Source organism: Rhinolophus ferrumequinum, chromosome 12, assembly GCF_004115265.2.
Source record: "Rhinolophus ferrumequinum isolate MPI-CBG mRhiFer1 chromosome 12, mRhiFer1_v1.p, whole genome shotgun sequence".
NCBI lineage: Eukaryota > Metazoa > Chordata > Mammalia > Chiroptera > Rhinolophidae > Rhinolophus > Rhinolophus ferrumequinum.
Window position 1 is genome coordinate 51,337,539 of NC_046295.1, and position 23,803 is coordinate 51,361,341.

Genomic DNA, 23,803 nt, shown 5'->3' on the forward strand with positions numbered 1-23,803 from the left:
AGGACAGTAAAATGTTTAGGAACTTGGGGTCTGAAGTCACAATACCTGGATTTCAATCTCACCTCTACCACATATTAGCTATGTGACTGTAGGCAATTTGTTTAACCTCCCTCTGCCTCATTTTCATCACCAGCAAAACGCAGAAACTAATAGTACATACCCTCCAAGGGATGGTGTAAAAATTAATGACATATATTAAAGTGTTTAGAACAGTACCTGGCAAGTGATAGCAATATGTAGTCCTTATATTCCCCACTGGTTAAGTTCCATGAAGTGAAGGGCAGAATGAGTTTTTTTAATCCCCTACAGCACCTAGCACAGTGTTTAATAAATACTAAATGCTCAAAAATGATATTAATTGCATTTGAGATATAGAAACTGAATGTACAAGAAAATGAAGGTATGTTAAAAACGTAAACGCCATTAATTTAAATAAAAGGGTTGTTGGAATATCGTTTCCACATCTTCAGTTACTTTTTTATAATTAGTTGCTAGGTGCTTTGTGACTTGGTCTTTTTTCGCCCTCTTCAGAGCATGTAGTTTGGTGTAACGCATATTATAGCCCTCAGAACTGCTGGCCTCCTGACAAGCTAGCTGATCCGATAGTCTGAGGGAAGAGGTTTCTGCAGCAAAAAGTGGGTTACATTAGAGTACTGCTCTGCTGCTGGCGATGAAAGGCCAATAATTTAAGAAAACAGCGCAAAGGAAGAGTTGGGTCAGCCAAGCACTTACAGCTCATTTGGACACTCCGCAGTGAGGGCATTGCGAAGGTGAGTGCTCCAATGCCAGGGTCGTGGGCCCTGATGCCTGAGTGGGCAGCTGGGCGTGGTTAGTAGGGGAGGTAGAGCCCGGGCCGAGTCCGCTGGATGAATCATTCTCAGTCCCCAGCCAGGTGCGGGCAGCAGGACACTTTGCCCCGGCGAGGGCGGGGGCTCTGAACGGCCTCAGCCCATGGCGGTGCCCCCTCCCGGTGCGCCTCACCGGGCGGACACTGACCTTGCCGCGGGCGGCCGGGCTGGCGCAGTCCTGGCTCTGCAGTACCGGGCGCTGATGGGGGCGCCCATTGGCACCCGGACCGACAGCTCCTCGGAGCCAGCCACCGCCCTCCCGTTGTACCTCGGTTCCTGATCCCCGCACGAGGTCGCCAGCGGAGCCTCGAGGGCTGCGCCTCTAGGAACCGGGGGCGGGCTGGGGCGCGCCCACTGGCCCGCGGAGGTGGTCTCGCGCGGGCGCACGCGCCGCAGTCGCGCGAGGCGGGGAGGGTGGGTGTGCTTGGGGCGTGCGCGCCGCCGCCGCCTCAGCCTGCCGCTCCGCCCGCGCCGCCTGCTCCCGGCGTTCGGCCCCAGCACGGCGCTCCGGAGACACCATGGGCGGCACGGGGCCCGCGGTGTAGTGTCTGCCAGCCCCGGACCCGCGTCCCGCACCCTGACGGTCCCGGTAAGCGGGGGCGGGGGCGTCGGGGTCCGGGTAAGCACCCTACGGGGCGGGTCTGCGGGCCGCCGACAACCCTTCAGGTACTGAGGTGTTGTGTGGGAGCCGCCCCCAGGGAAGCCCTCTGATTGAACGGAGACTCCCAGGGCTCGCTCTGCATTTGCTGTCAGGGGGGCCCAGATGTGGAGGGCACAGTCCCAGAGAGACCGTCTGTGTAACTACGGGTGGGCAAGGGTACTCTCTGGAGTTGCTTCAGTGGAAGACCCTTTGGGAACATAGGGAGCCTCAGGAGCCAGCCCGGTGGGGATGGGCCCCCACAGAGGACCCCTATATAAAGGAGGACCTTAGTCTGTGCCCTAGAACTACCTGTGAAGGCACCTTTGCCCGGGGGAAAGGATGCAGTCATGGGATCCAGGCCAGGAGTAACTTCCCATATGCCCAAAGGCCTTTGGCCTTGACCTCCTTTAAGGCTCAATGTGCCCTAACTTGTGTCCCTCCAACGTGGTGGAGAGGCAGGGGCCCTGTGGGTCTTCTACCTTTGTTCGTTGCTCCCCATTAGGACTTATTCTCAGTGGTAGCCCAGTTGGCTACAAGCTGGATTTTTAGTGGAGGCAGGAACTTCTATAAGTGCACAGGGCACAAGGGAGGGGAGGACCAGTGCGGCCTCTGAAGGAAAGAAAGGAAATTTGAGCCCCTGAGCTTGACCATCAGGAAGAACGAAGTAAATTCTGGTGGATTAACTGACTCTGGCAGGTCCTGTAAAGAAAGTCCTTTGAAGGAAAGAAGAAAGGATATGTAGAATTATTGAGAACCAGTGTGCCGAGTTCTATATACCAGGGATATTTAGCATCTTATATAATCTTTACAACTGCCTTATGAAATGATCCCCTTTTAAACATTAGGCTCTTTAGACTCAGATATTTAGCAATTTGCCCAAGGTCACAAAGCTTGGAATCATGAAATCTGTTCGTCAAAGTTTTTTGGGGGAAAAGAATCAAGGAGAGGCAGAAGCAAGAATGCACATTTTTTAAATAAGTTGCATTAAGGTACCCAGTATAAGGCTTTGCTCAGTATATGCTCAGTAAATGTGATGATTAAATAAGTGGATGAAGACATTTTAATTGGGGGTGAGACTACGGCAGGAACTGATTTCCACTGAATCTCTAGAATTCAGGGTGTGGCTTCCTTCTCTGGCCATCTCATTAAAGATGGCTCTGGTGGCTCTAGACTTAATTGGGTCTGGGAGCGGTCTCTGGGTGTGGTCTTTAAGAGGACTTGTTCTGGGGAATTAGAGGAACCCTTCAGAAGATGGAGTTTCCTGAGGTCACCCTCTCTGCTACAGAATCCTTGAGAGAGGAAGGAGAGACGGATCACTTTTAGGAGGCATGAAGCACACTGTCCCGTGGCCATCTGACCGTATGCATCAGCAGACATTGGTCCACAGATTAACACTCAGGACACTTTTGCCCAACAGTGCTTCTGCATGCAGAGGAGAAGGGCAGAAAAGATACAGGACTAAGGCTTAATGTTGTCTGGGAAATGCAAAGGGTCTGCACCTCACGTAGTCATGCATCCTCATCTCGCCGCCTCAGCTGTGGTAGTCCTTTCATTCCACCTGAATCCCAACGGTGAGAATTTGGAACCAAGGATAGACTCTGGTTGCTTGTCCAGAAATGGAGTAGTGAGGAAGCTAAGCAAGGGAACTCACCACAGAGCCATTCTAGGAGAGCTTTCCTTTTTCCCTTCCTCCCTTTTCCCACCCAGCCAAACCTAGTGATATCCTCCTTTGGTAGAAGTGGCTTCCTTGGGCTCCTGGGGTTACATAGTGAAAAGAAAGATCAGGATTTGTGAGAAAATAGAATAACCTGGTTTATCAATTGTTAGCTTTTGTTTTTAACTTGATGGCTGCCTGAAGCATGGGTGTGGTACCTCCTGTAGTGCTCAGTGGAGTAAACTGACAAAGGTTTATATTGGTTAAGAGCCTCTCCATTACAGACTTGTTTATAATCCCCTTTCAGTTCAAACCCCTCTTAGTTTAGCACACCAAAATAAACATTTTTTTTTTTTAAATAAAATCAGAGGAAGCAAGACTGCAAATAGGATCTGTGCTCCAATTCAGAGATTTGTCATTGGGGTTTTATTCCTAAACTGGTCTTTTCATTGAGGGCTGTTAGTATTGCACCACTCATGATCCTGGAAAAATTGCTAAATGGCTCCAGATGCTCCCCAAATATTGGACCTTGAATATCGCCTCCTAAGAATACTGTCTAACTCCCCTAATCACAACATGAGTCTGCAAATCAAATCATTCCAGAATGGGTCTGAAGGACATACCCAGCTGACCTTAATCTTCTCAGAACAAACAACAACAAAAAGCTCTATCCAAAGGGAATAAAAGGGGAGAGAATGGCTCACCTCTTCGTAAAAAAACACTTGAGTGTTTATCAGTGTGTCTGGATTTTTCAGCCTTTAATCTTCCACATCTTCTGTAACCACATTTTTTATGACGTTCTTACTCCCACATCTGTGATCTTTTTGACAGTGCTTCCTTTTCCTCGAACACGCATAGTAGGATCTTTCCCAGCCCATTTGCTACACTCCCTATATTATTTTCCCCCAGTACACCTATTCCTAAGTGGATCATATTTATGCAAATAGTTTCTTTTAGCTACAGAATCTATTATCTTCCAGTCCCACAAGCTTTTCTCCAGTAGTGCTCTTGGTTTCTGCTACCTTCATTTCCAAGATTGATTTATTCATTTCTGATGGGACTATCATTGTCCACTCCACCCCTCAATCTTAATGACCAAGTTCTGACAGGAATTGCTTACCAGCTTTGGACCAAGAAGCCAAGACCATCAAGTGTCCAGCTGGAGACATGATTATTTTTTCCATTATAACATCCCCTCCATTGTTCCTCCCCTTCCAGCAATCCCCTCAGAAACCCACATACATTCACTAATTGCTGCCTACTTGCCAGCTACTATGCTCGATAAATATGAGAGTTCCTTGCATTTGAGTTTACATAAAATCAGTCTTCATTTCTCTAATCATTTACTATAAAGAGTAAGAAAAGTAAGGGGGAAATTACAGCTTGACAGAGTATCTGTAGGACTCAATGTAGAGTATGCCTTTTCTCAGACATCACTGAAATGCAGCTGCTGCTCTGTGCTTCCTCTGGCAGCCACATTCTTAGCCTCCTGTGGTGGCCCACATTCCACTCCTGACTTCCTATGACAATCATGACAGTACCTTATATTTGATAACATGTTAGTTTACAAAGCCCTTTTACAAACGTGATCTCTGTTTGCTTTGAGAAATGTTTCATTTTACTGGGGTTTTCTCACTAAAACAACGGTGCTTAGGCTGACTGGTTTGCTTTCTCTCTCTTCTTTTTTCTTTTCTTTCTTTCTTTTTTTTTTTTAAGCTTCCTAATTAAGCTTATGGGTCTTCCAGAGGGAAAAACCCAATGACTCATTATAATCACCACTTACTAGCTCTTAGGCTATGAATAGAAGTTTACTGTTTGGTCCAAAGGCCAAGCAATGTATTCACTGGTCAGTCCTGGGAATTACCAGAGCTGTCCTGCTTCTCAGCCTCAGAAAATCCAATTCTCTGGTTTTGGGTTTTTTCCTCCCTGAAATTCAAATTTATATTCCCTTCTAAACAAATATGTTAAGCATACTATCTCAAACTAGTTCTTCGGGCTGCTTCTTATGTGAGAACAGGTTTCCTTACCTATTTCTCTCCAGCACCTGGCTGGCTTCATACCATCTAAATTATGATGGAATCCCCATATAGCTCCATGCTTTGGCATGTGCTTTTACCTCTTCCTGGAATGCTTTTTTCCCCCTTAGCCACTGGGGTAACTCCTACTCATATTTCAAAATTTAGCTCAAGCAACACCTTTTTTTTTAATCCCACACTTATGCCCCCTACACACGCACATACTCACACTGCACTCTCAGGCTGAGTGAGGTTCCATTTGTCATTGTTCCAACAGTTATTACATGCATATTTGTGCCTGACACATAGTAGGCACTCAGCAAATACCTGTAGAATCAACAAATAAATAAGTCGTGGTAATTAAGGTGTAATAAGAGCCTTAAATGGGGCTGAATCTGAGCTTCAGGGCCCCAGAGCAGAGAACAGGAGTGTCTCTCCATCTTGCTGGAAAGCTCGGCTTGCTAAGTGCAATCACATCAGCCAGTCACTGATGGTGTGCTGTTTCTTCACTGGTGCTCTGCTTCTGTGGGAAGCCAGCACTGTAGCTTTTCATGAAGACTCATCCCAGGCCCCCAGAGGCTAAAGGTCATGCCATAAGTGTGCTCTCATGTATATTAGAGCTCTGTGGGCTTTCAGTAAATATCAAACAGAAGCAGTAGCACCTCCCTCATGCCTCATTCTCTTGAGCTGAGTGCAGGAAGACAGTTTTACTCAGCCTTCAGACCTCTGCTCCTTGGAAAGCCCTAAAGAGCCCTGTGCAATTGGGGCGACTGTGCCTTTCTGGGCCGACTGACGCGAGTGCTGCTGTGCTGGATAAACATGGGCGAAGGGAAGAAGAAACGGAGGTACCAGGTAGACCCCTTCAGGGTCTGTAGACATGAAAACTAAAGTAGTCTGTAGGCTACTGCCAGGCAACAGAATGGCTGACTAGGAGCAGGCTCCACGAGCACTGTGGTGAGGGGCTGGGTTCCTAGAGCAACATCTCATCACCGGAGAAATCAGATCGTTTCGGGCTTGAATTTCCTCCAAGACCAGCAGAGGGTAAGGGGACTCTTTTTGATGGTTTTTGTTTAAACTCTTGGGATTGATGTTGATGTGCACGGTGAGCTTAAGGTCTGTGCTGTGCATTCTGCATTTTTAGACCCTGGTTCTGCTTGTATTTCAATACCATTGTGGCTGGTCACGTTCTGTGTTAGGCCTATATGTGGCTTTCTCCGAGGCTCTCAGGCAGTGTTTCAAGCACATGCTTCCGGGAGCTAATTGTCAACCATCTTGAAATTTTTCACCTTATGTGCAGATGCTGCTCATGCTACATTTCTCCAGCTCACTCCCATCCCCAACCCAGCCTAAGAGGGCTTCCTACATGTGCCCTTAGGGCAGCTGCCCACCTGTGAGCCAGGCTACAGTGCCACGGGACATAACAAATGCAACGGACCGTTAACTTTGGTAATATGAGTCTCTCTTATCAATGTGGTTGTGGACACTGGCTACATTGCAACATTCTGGAGCTCTCCCCTATTGTCAAAGGAATCACGCATGATTACTGCATGCTTACCTCTTCTCATCTCTGCCGGCCCTGACCCACCAATCGGGGCCCACCTCTGGGAAGCAGAGTAGATGTGATGAGATGAGCTGGTGAGCTGTGCAATTTCTAGAACTGAGTTTTGAAGACTTAATATGATCAGTCTCTATGGCTAACTAAGGAAAAGAAAGGCTACTGATACCATGATCTCAGACTTCTTATGTTGCCCAGTCATCTCTGCAAGATTCAGTCAACAAAGATTTATAGAACACGTGCTCCATGGAAGACAGTGGCAACCACTGGAATTCCTTTTTCCACCTGCTCAACCTACTCTGGATATTTTCTCCGTCCTCGGACTCAGAGATTTTCTCTGCCTTGTTCCTACCTAGGGAAGCCCTCGTAACCTCCAAGCAATCACTTTTAGTTACTTTTGAGCCTTCTCCAAACAGCTACCATTCCCATTCCAAGAATTAACTGAAAGTACACTTTACCTTTAGCATGTTGAATGGGAAGGCTCCTGTCCGCTAGGAGGGATGCCTCCCAGGCTCGTCACACCTACGGATCTTTATGGAGTTCTTGGGAAGAAAGGTACCCTGGCTGCCTTCGCCTTCCTTATTTCTCCTCCAGCTCCTGCTGTGGAGCAACCCCTCCTCCTCCTACATCCACCACTTTGCCCTTATAAATTATCCCACTGCGTGTGCTCTGCAGAGAATGGGTGTGTCTTGCACACACACACGTTCTAAGCTGCCCACATATGGTTATGTCTTACTGCCTGACAAATACATCTAGAGAGACTTCTCTTATCCAAAGAAAGATTCTGGTTGTCATCTGTTTTCATTTCCTCCAGATCATATAGTCAGACAGCCCTATTCTACCTTCTACTTTGTCCTTCTCCTTCACCACCACCTGCTCCTACCGCCTGAGGTTTTTCCGAAGCCTTCCCTAGATACCACAGATTCACTAACAGTCACATCATTCTAGGGACAATGTCTTTTTATCCTTCTTTCATCCTTGTTAGGAAAAACCCCCAATTCCACCCACCAGCCAAAGAAGTGATCATTAGGTATAATTTATGGGATCTTTGCAAGTTGATTTCCTTTTAACTCGCTCTTCTTCCTAGGACTTCTTCTAGCACAGGAGAGGCCAGGTTTTTCCTCACAGACATTTGTTTTTTACCCATCGCTAATCACTGCCACTTGTTTTTCTAGAAATTAGAGGTGATTTTGTTAATTTCCCAAACACCACAAGTACATATCTTGGATATTTCAGCACACTTGCTTTTATTAAGATATCTTTGGTATACAGGTTTGATCCTCTCCATTAAGCATTAAGGATTTTACGTTCACTCCTGAAGCTTAACTCTGTTGTGTCCTTACAGTTTATCTCAAAATCAAAGCCATGTCGATTCAAAATGACTTGGGGTGTTTGGATTTAGGTTTCTTTTTAATGGTTCTGTACGTTTTCTGCCCTTATGGGCATAAAGTGGCCTAGAAAATTGAAACATCTTAGGTAAAAAGAATAGCAGATCCTGTGGTCCTGACTGGAATGTTGTTTGTTTTTAATGTTTGTTTGTTTGTTTTGCTGGTGGTTATCATCTTCAGTCTTCACTGAACTTTCTTTAAGGACAAACTCCCAAAACCATTGCAATGACATGACTAACAGTTGAGATAGCTTACTAGTGATTGTCGTTATCCTTCCAGAGAATAGTGGTTGTAGCAGGACTACCATGTGTTGGGAGATGCCTGTGGTTAGTTTGCTGATGCTCTCTTCATGAGTCAGTTCACCTACAGAGTAACCCTCCTAAATGGCTGGCCTTTGTTTAGAATGCTTATTACGTTACCTGAAAAAAGCAGTAAGAACCAAGTGCATACCACTGATTTTTGAAAAAGTGAATTTTGTATGGTTATTCCAGGTCTCCAAATAAGTGTTTCTCAACTTTTTTTTTTAATCTGTGATTCTTGCTGATAAACGTAAATGTCTTATGACTGCTCCTTAAACTTCTGATACAGCTTCTGGGAGGGGGTTCCCCAAACTATTTAGAGAGCTAGTACCTTTTGTGTATCCCCAAGAACCAAGAAGATATATAAACCCCTGCTGTTTTGTAGTCTAGGTTACTGGGGAAAAAAACAGGTAATGCCTTCTAATATTTGTTTTCCAAACATAAATATGTATATTATAATTGATGTGCTTTTTCAATCCACTCATTTCTCTCCTTCTTCCTGGAGTTTCTTACAGACACCTCGCAACTGCCTAGGATCCAGCCAGTTCATCATTTAAGAATCATCGCTCTAGACTTCATATTCCTGTTGAGGTTGTTTCCACCTTTAAATCACTGTAAACAATGCTCTAATAAATATTCTATTAAATATGTCCACAGCGCAGAGGATCAGCCTCTCATATAGTTTTCTTCAGCCAGAGATATAATAGTATCTGTCCATCTCTGCTAGACCTTCCAACCACATAGATAATCTTAAGACATGCTTGAGAATTCTGTTCTTACATCGCTCCCACCCAGGGGAAAGCTTACCTTACACCCCACAATGTTTTCCTTGTCTTTCACAGGTAACCATCTTCAAATCAAAAGGCAAAAGTGTGGTTCTCTAATCAAAACTGTAAAATGATCCTAAGGCTGTGCTTTTCAAATTGCAGGTCCAGACCCATTAGGAAGTCATGAAATCATTTTAGAGAGTCACTGTAAGGATCGTTTTAATGAAATTATAGATAGAGGATAGAAAATCTCAGGAAGCATCACGTGTAGTAAAAGTAGGATTGTTTCAAAAAACTTTGGGTTCAGTTACAGATCTATGAACACATGTTTATAACTACGTGTATATAGAGTCACACAGTAAACTGTATTTCTTACTATGGGTCTCAATCAGAAATTTTGAAAAACATACCATGTCAGGTTTCTGAGGAAACCACTGGCCTTGGAAATCATATTGCCCTTAAGGGAGGTGCACACTGAAGGGCTGTGTGTCAGTTTTCTCCCTCTTGGTGTGGTGTGCCTGTTCCCCTGACTACAAGTGGAGGACTTGCTTTCCCATCCAAACATAGAGCGCGGTTGGTGCTCTCGAGGTACGTGGGCAGTGTCTGAAGGACTATAAGCCCTGCCTCTTCAAGAACCCCACAAGATTGCCACAGGGATACCAAAGTTAATTTGGGGAATGTAATCAATAATGTTGTAAAGATTTGGCAGGGTATCCGATGGACACTTGTCTCGTTAGGGAGACCAGGGATGGTGTAAATGCCTGATCACTGCACCGTACACCTGCAGCTGAAGCTGAACATAATGAATGTCAACTACAAGTTTATATATATATATAGTTACAAGAAGCGGAGTACAGCATAGGAATAGAGACAGTGGAAATGTAATGGCTGTGCTATGTTGGAGGGGTAGTAGATGGGGCAGGGGGGTTGTCACTGGGTGAGGGATAGAAATGATAAATGTCTAGTACATTGTTTTGTGCACCTGAAACTAATTTAAAAAATGTTAAAAAAAAAAAAAAAGAACCCCCTGGGTTCACAGTCTCAACCAAAGCTCCAGCATAAACTCTCCTCTCCAGTCCTTGTCCCACCCCCACCCAGGCTGGATATCCTCAGTAGGTCACATGGACCTAATATGGAAAAGAACATGAGCATTCTAAATGCTTAAGACTACATACTCCAAACACACTCATTAGCAGATAGAGAAATGAAGCCCCAAAGCAGTAAAGCAACGTGTTCTGGATCACGGAACAGCAGATTGAGAACTAAAACAAGTCACCAGTTTGCCAACCCTAGGATTTTTTTTATTATACCTATATAATTAATATGTAATTAGGAAAATTAGATAATACAGATCAATAAAAAGATGGAAAATATGCATTCTTATAAAAATTAGATCATAACGAGTATTTTTGTAACTTGCTTTTTTCATTAATATGTTCATATATTTTGAACATCTTTCCAATCAATGAATATACTTTTACCTCAATGTTTTTCACGTTGTTCAGTCTTCCATTGTACCATAATTTAACCATTGTTGTCCCCCTTGTCCAATATTTGTTTGCAATTGGGGGGGGAATGATTTTTAAATTACAATTTATTATTTTCCACTGGGGCATGAACACCTTAAACAATTTCCTGAATTTGAACGTCAAATATTTCTTCAACAAATCTCCTTTGCCACCACCCTGTAAAAGACACTTATTCAAAGTTCATATTCCTAGTCACATACTCTAATTTTACAAACGGGGATAGAGGAGCTTTCCTTATCTGTCAGTTTTTAAATTCAAAAATATGGATTGGGTTTTAATGGTAACAACTGATGGCAGGGCAAGCACCCAGGCAGGGTAGGAATTTGTACCACTATGGCGCATTTAAGAGTTGTTTCTGGAAAGATGTGATTGTCATCACATATTATGTGTGTTAAGGCTTTATTAAAATATCAAAAAGACTTCTCCACAGTTAATAAATTGGGAAATGTTTATTAAGCTTCTGTTCTCTCCCAGACACATTGCTAGGCAGTGGAGATATGCACTGTGCAGGGTAAAAACAGTCTAATAGAGGAAACTGCCATTGATCAGATAATCCTCCTATTGAATATATAATGACAAAGATAGGTGCTCTAGAGCTGAAGAGCACGGGTGCTGTAAGCCCTCCGACCTGGGCCAGGGAATCAGCGGTGTCTTCCCCGAGAAGCGATACTTGAGCTGAGCTCTGACACATGAATAGGCACTAGTCAGATGTGAAGGAATGTTCAAAGTTCCCCAAAATAGAGGAAGCATGGCAAACAAAGATGGAAAGAAGGCCAGTGTGGTTGGAACACAGAGTAAAGAAGGGCGGCCAGACCACAAGTCTCACAGGCCATGGTAGAGAGACTGATTTGGAGGACTTTATCCTGAAAGCTATAGAAAGCCATTGAAGTTTTATGGAGGAGATAACGTAACACCTGAATGGCCCAGAAACATCTTTAATTCAACATGCACAAAATCCGATTTCATTGTCCCTCTTTCTTGTTTCCCAGTTTCTGTAAATGGCACTACTGTTCTTCTAGTTAGTTGATTTAAAACTGCCCTCTCAATAAGTCACACAGAGAAAGACTGAATGACATACTGTGTGATCTCACTTATATGTGGAATCTAAAGACATCGAACTCATAAAAACAGAGGGTTGCCAGGGATTAAGGGGTGGGGGAAATGGGGACATGTTGGGCAATGGGTAGAAACATTTAGTTATATGATGACTAAATTCCAGGATCTAAAATATAGCATGGTGACTATAGTTAACAATATTGTATACTTGAAAGTTGCTATAAGAATAGAGCTTTAATGTTCTTACCGTAACAACCACAACATAATAATTATGTGAGGTAAAGGAGATGCTAACCTTATTGTGGTAAGCATTTCACAATTTATATGTGTATCATCATATTGTACACCTTAAACTTATATAATGTTATATGTCATATCTTGATAAAGCTGGGAAATAAATATAAAACTGCCCTCTATCCCTTTACCTTTGATCCAATCAGTTATCATTTTATTCCTAAATTTCTCTAATTCTGTTTCCATGGTATCAAAATAGACTCAGTATCTTTCATGCTGCCATCATTTCAGTTTAAACCCTCTACTTCTTGCCTGGACTATTATGGTAGCCTTCTAATTGGCCTTAACTTCACCTCCTTTCCCCCCAACAAATAGAGGGTAACTTCCTACCCATCCTTCAGGGTCCACTCTGACTACCAATAGTGTGGTCTCACCTTCCTTCAGGCACTTCAAGCTCTTTGTCTTACTCTTCTCTGAGTTCTAATAGTAAGTAGCTTGAGTGGGGAGGCTGTTCTCCTGTCTTCTATTTCCTATGATGAGTGGTTAGTGCCTTGCACATAGTACTATTTAATAAGCCTTGATTATAATGGATTGAGAGCAGGGCTAAAATGGACTTTCTGCTCCACTTAGAACAATCGTTCCCCCACTGAATTATGTTCATACCCCTCAGACTAGGAAATAGCAAACAGCTTTGCAATGTGCCATGTCATGCCGTCATTTTCCAATGCTGTACCGTTACTGCAGAGGAAGAGCAAGGATGACATCACTTTGTAACCTATAAAGGATATGAACCTTTCTTGAACAGTTCAGAAAATCAAAGCAGAAAATGTGGGAGTGGCATTAATGAAGGCTTAGAAGTGTAAGCAGCACCTGAGAGCTTGTAATGGGCCATTTGTCTCTTGTTGGGTCTGTTGATAGACAAACAGATCCATAAAGAGGCATAGGTACTAATTAGAGGGGCAAAAGAGTGTTTGTGACCTTGACCCCATAGGTAATAAGGTGGTGGAGTTTCCTGATTGCCTATTCAGGAGTCTTCTAAAAATAGGAGTTCATTCACTGTGACTCAAAAAGTAGGCATTTGATGTGGATTATCCCTCGATGGATTGTGCACAGCACTTACTGGAGGAGCTTTCTTTCAATCAGAAGTCTGAAATGTGTTGCTGCAGTCTTGCTTTAAGCCTTGGGTCATCTTGTGGGCAGAAGAGAGTCTTGGGTTCTGAGGCCTTCAACTATCTCAAAGCAGCAGAGGCCTGGAACCCCTGGACCTAATTGGCTTCGGACAGGAAGGAAGACAGAGGTACCATCTCACATTTGTAGGGTGCTTTCCAGTCTACTAAGCATGGTTAAGCTCATTTTCTAATGTTATCTTCATGACAGCCTGTGCAGTATGCTGAGCAGATGGCCCTCATTTCATAGATGGGAAAACCTAAGTCACAGGGCCAGTTAGAAATGGAATCAAGGTCTTCTGACTCTTTAACAATTGCTCTCTTTACCCGACCACTGCTGAGTTCCAGAATGGGAGAAACTATTTCGTAGCACTTGCCACTTAAATGAATGCTTGAAACTGATTGGCTCGACATGGTCAGCCAGTGGCTGAGTCTGGACCCCTCTGCTATTTGTCCACAGAGCCATGGGGGTGTTGATGTCCAAGCGGCAGACAGTGGAACAGGTGCAGAAGGTGAGCCTGGCTGTGTCTGCCTTCAAGGACGGGCTGCGGGACAGGTCTTCCCTCCAACTCCCAGGCGAGCTTCCAGCGTCCTGCCGTGGCAATGGAGAGGGCTCTGTCCAGGAGGTGCAGGACGAGAAAGGAGCAGAGGCTAGCACCCCAGTGCTCCAAGAAGAGAGCAGCATCAACCGTGCGGCCTGGGAGAGGCTCCGAGACGGGCGTGGAGTGGAGCCTGAGGAGTTTGACAGGACCAGTCATTTCACACCCCCTGCCTTCATCCGCCCCACCCGGAAGCTGGATGACGACAAGCCTCCAGATATCTGCTTGGAGCCCAGAGAGCCTGTGAGTGTCCAGTTAGGGCAGAGTCCTCAAGTCTTAGACCTTCTGAGGATCAGGGAGCAGGACAGGGAGCCCTGGGTGTGGTTGAAATGAGACTCAAAACTGGAAAGATAGAGTTGACTCTAGAATGATCTTTGAGTTTCTTCCACAAGAATAAAAGTGTTGGTTACATCTTGGATTAGTCTTAGTGAAAGACGAGGCGGTGGGTGACCATGGCAGGTCTTCAGCCAGCCCTCCCACTTAAGGGATAGCCCTGTCCCCTGTAGGGCGCATTTGGAAATTTGTGGGGGTCACAATGACTGTGGGAGTTGCTATTGGTATCTGGTGCTAAGAAAACCAGGATGCTAAGTGTCCTGCAATGCTTGCGACAATCTCTCACAACAGATTATTCTTTCAAAAACTGCTAGTAGCATTTCTATTCAGAAACATAGTCACGGAGGCCTGGGCAGCTAGAAAAGCCTACTGGTTCTTATTTTCCAGAAAGTGCTGTCGCCTTAACACTGGCTTCAGTTGCAGTTGTTCCTCTAGGCTGCTCCAGTTTCAGCCCCCTCAGCCCCACGTGGGTAGCTCTCTGCTTGGTAGCCAAAGAATCTCGCTGCCTGTACTTACACATCCCTGTTTATTCCCGCCATCTTTCCCCAGGTTATCAACGATGAGATGTGTGATGTCTGTGAGGTCTGGACGGCCGAGAGCCTCTTCCCATGCAGGGTCTGCACCAGGGTTTTCCATGATGGCTGCCTGCGCCGCATGGGCTACATCCAAGGAGACAGTGCCGCAGAGGTGACCGAGATGGCCCACACGGAAACGGGCTGGAGCTGCCACTACTGTGTGAGCCTGGACTGCCGGGACGGCGGGTGCTGCATCACAGGGGACCTGGCACTTTTCCTAGAGGCCCTGTCTTAGAACACTGGGTTCTAGGCAATGACCTAAAGAGTTTTCCAGTAGTAGATATAAGGTTCCTAGAGCTAGGACAGGCTTTCTCTGCTTCAGTACTATTGACATTTGGGGCACAATAATTCTTTGTTGTGGGGGCTGTGTGCATTGTAGGATGTTTAGCAGCTTCCCTGGCCTCTACCACATTAGCTGTTACTAGCATTCACCCCCTGTTAAGACAACCAGAAATGCCTCCAGATGTTACCAAGTGTGTCCTGGGGGAGCAAATCATCTGCAGTTGAGAACCACTGAGCTAGAGGACTGATTGGATAGGGTGAGGCCTAATTACTTAAAAGTAATTCTGCTTGGAGCGGTGCTTTCTCTAATCGCCTGTAGTTGTTCATTGTGCTCATCTGAAAAACCAACCTGAAAGCCTAATCAGCTTGCATCTGGTAGGGATTGATTCTATCACAGGAAAACTTCTTAGTCCTGAGATACTCACATGACCCACCACTTAATTCTTCGGAGAGTTTGTTCTTCATTATGTGATCATTATGTGAATTAAATAACAAGTCTGTTGATTCAGAACTTTGGAAATTACATATGAACACTTTCCAACTTTTAAAAAGACAAAAAGCCAGATTCGTATGCCTTTCTCAGCACACCTGAAGAGAATTCATCTCTTGCTTTATTGATCTGCTGTCCTACAGATACCTTAATTATTCACTGATTTCAGAAGAAGGAGCATTTGCTGATTCCCCTCTTCCCATTGCCGAGAAGAAAGCAAAGATGTGCCACTTTCCAATATTGCTTTCTGGGAGGCTTGTCCATAAAATGAAATGCAGAACAGTTACTTCCAGCCATCTTCCCCAGCTGGCAAGTGCCACAGAAGATCGTGCTCTGCAGATAGTCTTCTCTAGTCACCACCCCTCCAAACACCATCCTTTTCGCTCTGCCTTGCAGTGTTCTGCTGACAGGGTTCTGGGTTGAAGGTGTCTCCTTCTTAATCCCCAGAAATACACAGTTCCCTTCCTGGCTTTCTGTCACAGTGCCAGCAGCATTACCACCACTCTCCACCGGACTTTTTACAAAGGCTTCTTTCAGGCTCTTCCCCTTTCTTTCCTTCCCTTTTCAGCCCGGCTTCTTGAAAGGACTTTGTCATCTCTTTGTGGCTCCTCAACCACCTGTAATTTGGCTTCTGCATTCATCCTGCTTAATTGGCTCTTCCTAAGGTCACCAGTGACCTAATTATCAAGTGACTTTTTCTCAGGCATCTTCTTACTTGACCTTTCAGACGTATATAGGACTTCCTTATTGATGCTTCTATTTTTTTTAAGTGTTTAAGTATTTTTTAATGAGATTTATTACACAAAATATGGAAAATAGAAAATCAATAAAATCCCATCATACTTCTATAATCACCGTTAACATTATCTCCTGCATTATACAACTCTCTTTTCTTGGCTTCCAGTACTCTACTGATTCTCTTATTGTCTTCTCTGACCATTCTTTCTAAGTGCTCTTAGTTAATTTCTGATCTCAGCCCTAAGCGCTGGTGTTTCTTGGGATTCTGCTGTTAGCACTTTTATCACTGTTCTCTCTCTCTCTCTCTCTCTCTCTCTTTCGATAATTTCATCCACTCCAGTGGCTATAGCCACCATCTAAACATTAAAGATTCTCAAATCTGTGTGTCTAGGCCTAAATTTCTCTGTCTCTTGGACTTATATTCATCTTGATATCTCACATGTACTTCATAGTCTACATGCCCCCAAATGAACTTATCTTTCTCCCAAAACCTGTTCTCCCTCCATTAAAACTTCTGTGGTTACCACAAAAAAAATCATTTGGTTTTAGGAATTTGTCATGATGGCATATCTTTCAAAACTGTTCTGGAATTATTTAAAGTGATACAACCCTCTAGGTGCAGAGTTAGCATTAAACTTTATTTTTTTAACTAAAAAAGCACAGTCTAACGCAGAAGCCAGATCCATAAAAGGGATGAGTATGGAGCTGTTCTGGTTGATGGAGCCAGGGATTCACATCCCTACCCACTTACTAGCCCGCTTCTCCCTTGCAGCAGCTTCCTGAGGTACTTCCAAGGAAGCCCTAGGGTAACTCCGAAAATAATTTAAAAACCACTATTTTACTAAAAGGGCTGAAGTCAGGATACGTGGGTTCTGGGGAAGATTCTGCCCCAGAGTTGGGCAACTCTAAGCAAGTCCTTTTCCCTTTCGGGGCCTCTGTTTCCTTGATTGTGAATGAGAGGCTGGGATTAGATGATCACAGAATTACTTTTCAGTTGAAATATTTCCATTTATCTTGATCTTTGGCCTTTCTTTCTTACTGGCCTATGTGGCCACTGACTCAGCTCTTCTTTTTTTTTTTTTCAGGACAATCTCAACTTGCTGCTAACTGAGGAGGAAATGTATAGCCTCACAGAGACCTTTCAGCAGTGCAAAGTCATCCCTGGTAAGGCAGGGCGGTGCTGCCGGAGGGAGAGCCACTGGGCAGAGTTCTCCTTGCTTTCTAGGATGAACCATGAAAGGACTGTTTTGGAATTTGGGTGTTAGGGGTAAACAGGTCCCTGTTTCCAAGCTGTTGGCCAGTGGGGGCTCCTACCCCTGGCCACAGCCTGAGTTAGCCTGGTTATGGGAGACAAAGACTCAACAAGAGCTGTAGATGAGGGGGCTCTGCAGGGTACCCTGGAGGTGCATGGAGGTGCCCTAGAGGCTGAGGAAGGAGGGGCATGGCTAGCACCTGGTGCCTCCCCACAGATTGCTCCCTGACGCTGGAGGACTTCGTGCGCTACCGCCACCAAGCAGCAAAGCGGGGGGACAGTGACAGGGCTCTAAGCGAGGAGCAAGAGGAACAGGCAGCCCGCCAGTTTGCAGCCCTGGACCCTGAACGTCGCGGACACATAGAGTGGCCTGACTTCTTGTCCCACGAGTCCCTCCTACTTCTGCAGCAATTGCGTCCCCAGGTGAGGGCCACCGGGGGTGTATGTCCAAGGTATACTAAGTGACAAAGAGACGTGGGAAGCCTAGTGGGCAGGGTGCACTGGGTACTGTCTGAGCAGGAACCAGTGCCAGGAAAGGGCTCAGGTTCCATCCAGTGACAGGTGAACCAGTGCCTAGGCTGGGGAAACCTCCCAAGGAAGCCTGATTCGCACCGGACCCCACTGTGAATGTTGGTGCTGCCAGAAAGGCTCCGGGCAGCTGCAATGGAGGTTGCAGAGGTGGTGATGGAGGTAGGACTCTCTGTGGCTTGACAATTTGCAAAATATTTTCACCTCCGAAATCTGCATTTGTCTGTTCTTCCCCCAGAACTCACTGTTAAGACTTCTAACAGTCAAGGAACGCGAACGAGCCCGAAGCACCTTCCTGGCACAGGGCAGCGGGAGCACCATCAGTGAGGCCGCGTGTCGCCGTGCCCAGCACTCGTGGTTCTGCAAACGCCTCCCAGAAGCTGCTTCCTGCAGTGTCAGGTCCGCTCCTTACCAATCCCTGCCCCCACTCGTGTGCCTTCCTTCTTTTTCCATACCTAACAGGCCTAGCTATGAAAGGTACCTTCCTGTTTTTCCTGCCCGCAGCCAGGAGAGGGACACACACATCCAGAGCCATGGCTTCACCTGAGTTTGGGAGGGGCCAGGCCTTTCACTGTCCCACTCCTAATCACATGTCCTTGTGCCCAACAGTGTCAGCCACGTGGGTCCCATCGCAGACAGCAGCCCAGCCAGCAGCAGCAGCAAGAGTCAGGATAAGGCCCTGCTGCCCACAGAGCATGCGTCCAGGTGAGTGGCACCTTCTCACCTGGCTCTCTGCACCCCTGGCCCCCCCAACACATACAAGTAAGAGAGGGCATTACCCACCCCCAAAGAGCAAGTGCCCACCCCAGAACCCTGGCTCCAAGAGTATACATTTGACCCTAGATCCAGAGGGCCAGCAAGCTGGTCTGTCAGTTCGGAGGCACAGCCAGCCATAACCATGTCAGACACGAGCCAGGGGGGCTTCCCTGAGTTTTGTCTGGCTCAAGCTGTGCTGTCACTGGGGTCGGGTCTCATGAGCCTCCAGGCTCTGCAACCAGCCTCACCAACCTGTTCTTTGATTCCACTCCAGATTTGTGGACTGGCCAACCTTCCTGCGGGAGAATGTCATCTACATCTTGGCGGCTCGCCCAAACAGCACAGCCATTCACCTGAAACCCCCAGGATAGCGTGGAGCAGAAGAGCTCAGTTCGGGGACAGTGGCATTCTCTCCCTTTCCTTTCTCCCTTTCCCCCACCAACTTCTGGTACTGAGACTTATGAGGATGGAGCACTACCAACATCTCAATTTGTCACTGAGCTTTATGGCACTGAAATCACCATTCCCCTCACAACAGAGGCAGTAAATGCATTGCCACAAGGCGAAGCCCTGGGAGCTATGGCAGCACCCATTCCTGGGGACACACACACACACACACACACACACCCCTTCACTTGATAGACAGGACCCACCACTGCACATGTATATGCGTACACACACACACACTAACACACACACCTATCTATGGCTTCAGAGACCTGGTTCTTTTGGTTGAAAAACAACTCAAGTTCCTTTGTGAAGCCCCTGGTATAGATGTGGGGATCTCTACTTACCCCTTTTATTGGCCAGTTCCGATCCCAACAGATAAGACTCTGGCCAAGTGATTTTTAATAAGGGGGATATCAGACTCACTTGCTGTCCTGGAGGTGCTGACAGGCTCCCTGTCCCCCCACTGGAAATCCCTTCTGTGGTGGGCTGCTGTTCTGGTAGGTATGTCCCATGTCCCTCAGGTGCGTTGGGGTGGGAAATGGTTGAAAACCACCTCTGCACTTCAGCCCATTATTGATTTAAATGCTAATTCCTGGTAACAGAGAAGGCAACTAGCCCGTGGAGTCCTAATTAGAAAAGGGGGGGCAGTCCCTTCCAGGTACCCAGAATTCTAGGAACCTCTCAACCAGGTCATTCAAGTCCAAAAGTCTTTAGCAGAACAGTCAAAAACCAAGGTGAGCCATCCTGGCCCCTGTTTTTCAGATGCCAGCTCATGGCCCAGCGCCCAAGGGGCCTGCATGGAACAAGTATGGTGGTGGGAACCACAGCCATCTGTGTTAGATGCTTCACCCAAGTCAGCCAGCACAGAAACCTAAAGCCTGAGCTCCAATGAGGACAAGGTCTGGCTGGAAGCGAAGAGGAGAAGGCTCATGCTTTTCCATCCTTCCAGTTCAAGTCAACTGTAGACCTAGAAAAGCGTGCCGTTGTATGGAGAACAGACCCAGCCTCTTCCACAGAAGCCCTGAGCAGGCGCTCCTTCCACCCACCCTGACAATGCGGACAAGAGGCTGCCTCTGAGACGGGGATTTGCGCCCCAGCAAAGCCTCATGGGAGGAGGTAGTTTTCCCTTCTCTTCATCATGAAGATATGGCCTGAGTTGCTGCTTCTCCCTGCTGTTCACTACATGTTCTTCCCATCAGGCTAGGGCCTGGCCTGGCCTGGGAGGACTTTGGGGGCAAGCAGAGCTTCCACGAGGCCACCAAGCCTGGCCTCCATGCTCCACCTGTTCTTCCTAAATTCTCACCAAGTTCTCAAGTCAGTGCATGTTGTGGGTCAGCCCTGGCCCTTGGGTTCAGGTTTCTGTTTCCAACCTAATGACTAAGGTTTAGCCAGATCTGACTATCAGGAGTTATTTGACGGGGTTGGCTCAATCACGCAGAAGCTAACATACCGCATTGCTCAAGTAACTTGCACTCAATTGAGTGTTTACAGAAGCAGCATACAGTTCAGGGTTGAGGTGCTCAGAGGAAAGGGAGGAGCTGTAACCAGGGCTGTGGCATCTGGTCTCCTCCTGTAGAAACTGCCTGACCTAGAAGCAGGGTGAGAAGCTTCTGGGCTTGGGTTATTTTGGACTGAAATGAAACCGACAAAAGACAAATCTAGGTTCATGTGTATGACCTTGAACTTTTCAAAACTCACAGCTTTTTGTAAATACTCCTTAGCCATACTCCCAAGACTTATCAATAGTATGGGTCGTTATTCAGTCCAGCTAAAAAGAAAGAAAGAGAAAGCACATGACTTTAGAGCCCTAGGACTGGCCTCTGAAGCAGCCAGGCCTGGGGTTTTGACTGAGAAGATTAAAGCACATTAAGTACAAGGCATCTTGCTTACTCTCCTGGAAAATCACCTCCTATGCCAATGGCCTTGGGCTGCTTGATCTCACGGACAGGGTTTTTTGAGTAAAGACAAGTTCTGGGCTTTGAAAGCTGAACAGCTATTTTTCTCCTGCCTCATCACCAGTCACAGGGACTGGAAGTCCACCTTCTCGTTACCTGACCTTCATAGATCAAGGAGATGCCCACGTCTCTGCAGTTGCAGCTCCTAGATTTCTGTGGGTGAGTGATGAAAGACCATGGGCCAGATCAGGCCACTGGATCCCAGGACCCAGCAAAGCAAGCCCTAGAGTTCTTCCACAATAGGTCAGGCCCATTTGGGATCACCTCTCCCTAACCCAGGACAACAAGCTTCCTTGGTAGTGGTATGCTGCAGAAGGCCCAGGGCACACAGCAAAGGAAGAGTCTCCAGTCCGCAAGAGCCCTAGGAAGCAGAAAAGCATGGAGAAGCAACCAGCTGCTGCTTCGTGGGGATCTAGCTTCTTTTCAAAGGAGAGGTTCCATTGCTCCCCCAGTCCAGAGTTGTGGAAGCCCCACCGCAAACCCCTGTGTGGGACCTCCCTTTGCAGTGTCCTAATTCATGGAGCCCTTCTGCAGTATGTGTGGAACTATTCAAACTTATAAACCTAGTGAACCCCATTCCCTTTCCTTTTCAATCCCTTCTATCACTGTGACTGAAATTCTGCCAAGCACAAAAATTAGTTTCTGACTCTAACAAGGATGAGAGAAAATGTTTCAGTCTTTTCCTTCTTGACTGCCCAAAACAGATCAGTGCTCTTCCCAAGTACCACCCCCCCCACCTCCCAACCACGGGAGACTGGGCTTACATACAGGCTCCTCTGAGGAGCATCCGCCCTAAGCCTGGTTTCACCCAGCAGTCCTCTTCCCCATGCTCAGATTTGAAGACGGGTGTCTGGATGACACCGTGGAGCTGCAGCGAGAGGGTCAGCTGAGGCAGTAGCTATGGCCACGTAACCGCTCCAGGTCTGCTCCGTGGCTTCCTCTCCTGAGACCAGCCTTCCCCAACAGATGCAGCCTCTGCACCTTGGGATCCCAGGGATAGAGCATGGAGCAGTTCCCTCGCTCCTAGGTACTGACCCACTCTCAAGTGCTCTTCTTCCTTTGAGGACAGCCACAGCCAAAGCCATGAGCACATCGCCTCTTCCTGCCCTCAGCCCAGTGACTGTGGCTGCAGGGCTGACACTGGCCTTTTTGGCCCCGGTGCTCCCTGTGGGATGTCACCCTGGCCTTGTTTGAGTGGCCAAATCTGGGGGTTCCCCTATTCCTATCACTAATATGGGGAGCACAGAATCAAACTGCCTGGTAAGAGGGTACTTCACTGGGGGGGGGGTGAGCCCAGGATTGTGCCAAGGCCTCAGCCCAAAGCACAACCTCAGCTACTGCAGGTCTCAGGGCTTCAGTAAGAGTGATGCCAGGAAGTCCTAAAGCCAAGAGCCACACTCAGCAGAAGCTGTCTGGCAGGCCCAGGCTCGCCGTGACCACCCAGAGCCGAGTAACCTCTCGGTAGGACTAGTAGCAGGCTCTAATGACCCTGCAAGCATGTCCCCTTCCAACCAGCAGAGTAAAAGCAGATATATACTTGGCGCTAAAAGGCAGAATAACCTTGACGCCAGAATTTCAGGACATCCTGGCAGCACCTGTAACTATAACCCCCTTTTACCTCTCTGTTACAGTGAAATAGAATTGCTCCTTTCTCCACGCCACTTAGTTTGAATTTGCCCAGGATCTCTCTATGGGCCTCTGCCTGCAGCCCAGACAACAGAGATCCCTGCGTGGGGGATATTAATGCATCATGCCTGTTCCCGACAGCTCAGCCCCGGAGGGGGGTGGGACTGGGCACTTTGCCTGCTGTTGCTTTCCTGCTGCCACTGCTTTTGGCAAACTTGAAAGAAAAAATAAATAGGTTACAGAATTTCCACTAGACCCAACTAGCACCAAGGCAAACCTTCCCCCTAGGCCACATGCCCTGATGACCCAGATCATGGAGAGGATGTCAAGTCTGTCCGGGCCAGGGACTAAGAAGCCCATTCCCAGTGTGTACAAATGGGTTGGCGTGACCATAGATGTGAACATCAAGGTATAAATAGCAAGTCCTTTCCATATCTATTGTGAAACATGGGCCTTCAAGCTTAGCCTCCTTTAGGATCTGTGTCCCAGCCAAACTCAGGCTTGTGAGGGAGTTCTGAGTGCACTCAAGTAACAGTGGAGGATCCAGAGCCATGTGGTCCCTCATGCCCTTCTTGTGTGCTTCTCTGAGGAAGGTCACTGACAGCTGAGGGGAACATCCCCAAGCCCTGTCTTCCCATCATTACAGCTGCATGCTCCTCCCAACTGCTCAGCCTTCACTCCAGAAGGAGCTGATGCTCCCACAGGCTGGGCACAGTGGAAATCATAATAAAGAGATTGTGATGCTATTTTGGCTTCCTGTTTCCTGTTTGGGGCACCTGCCGAGTTTCTGTGAGGTTTCTTATCATCGGCCCATTCCTGAGTCTGAGTCTAAGACAGGAGCAGCTGTGGCCAAGAACACAATACACTGTGGCTCTCTTTCTAGAGCTTTCCTGGTACTGACCTTCCCAAGAATCAAGTGATGGGTGGGGGTGAGAGGAGGCAGGGGCTCCACCACAAATACAGAGGATACAGAGGCACTGAAGAGAGTAGCCAGAGATTTGGGAGAAATTGAGGAAGATGTAAGGTATCTGAGTTTGCCTGCTTTGTAATGCCCCATCCTCCCCACCA

General features: G+C 46.8%; 1 protein-coding gene across 5 annotated transcripts; it reads left to right on the top strand.

Annotated features, from left to right (window-relative positions):
- The first annotated feature begins 572 nt into the window (after positions 1 to 572).
- On the top strand, positions 573 to 23,472 carry PHF24 (PHD finger protein 24). 5 transcript variants are annotated; one of them, XM_033122582.1, is made up of 8 exons: positions 573 to 770; positions 13,612 to 13,993; positions 14,633 to 14,818; positions 17,254 to 17,332; positions 17,638 to 17,843; positions 18,187 to 18,347; positions 18,558 to 18,653; positions 18,979 to 23,472. In XM_033122582.1, the coding sequence occupies exons 2-8, from the start codon at positions 13,616 to 13,618 to the stop codon at positions 19,073 to 19,075; spliced, it is 1,203 nt and encodes a 400-aa protein (XP_032978473.1). In that variant the 5' UTR covers positions 573 to 770; positions 13,612 to 13,615; the 3' UTR covers positions 19,076 to 23,472. The 5 variants fall into 5 exon arrangements, 3 of the variants coding, with proteins under 3 accessions (XP_032978473.1, XP_032978472.1, XP_032978474.1); XM_033122581.1 differs by lacking the exon at positions 573 to 770 and adding an exon at positions 1,268 to 1,437; XM_033122583.1 differs by lacking the exon at positions 573 to 770 and adding an exon at positions 5,859 to 6,198.
- Positions 23,473 to 23,803: the final 331 nt, after the last annotated feature.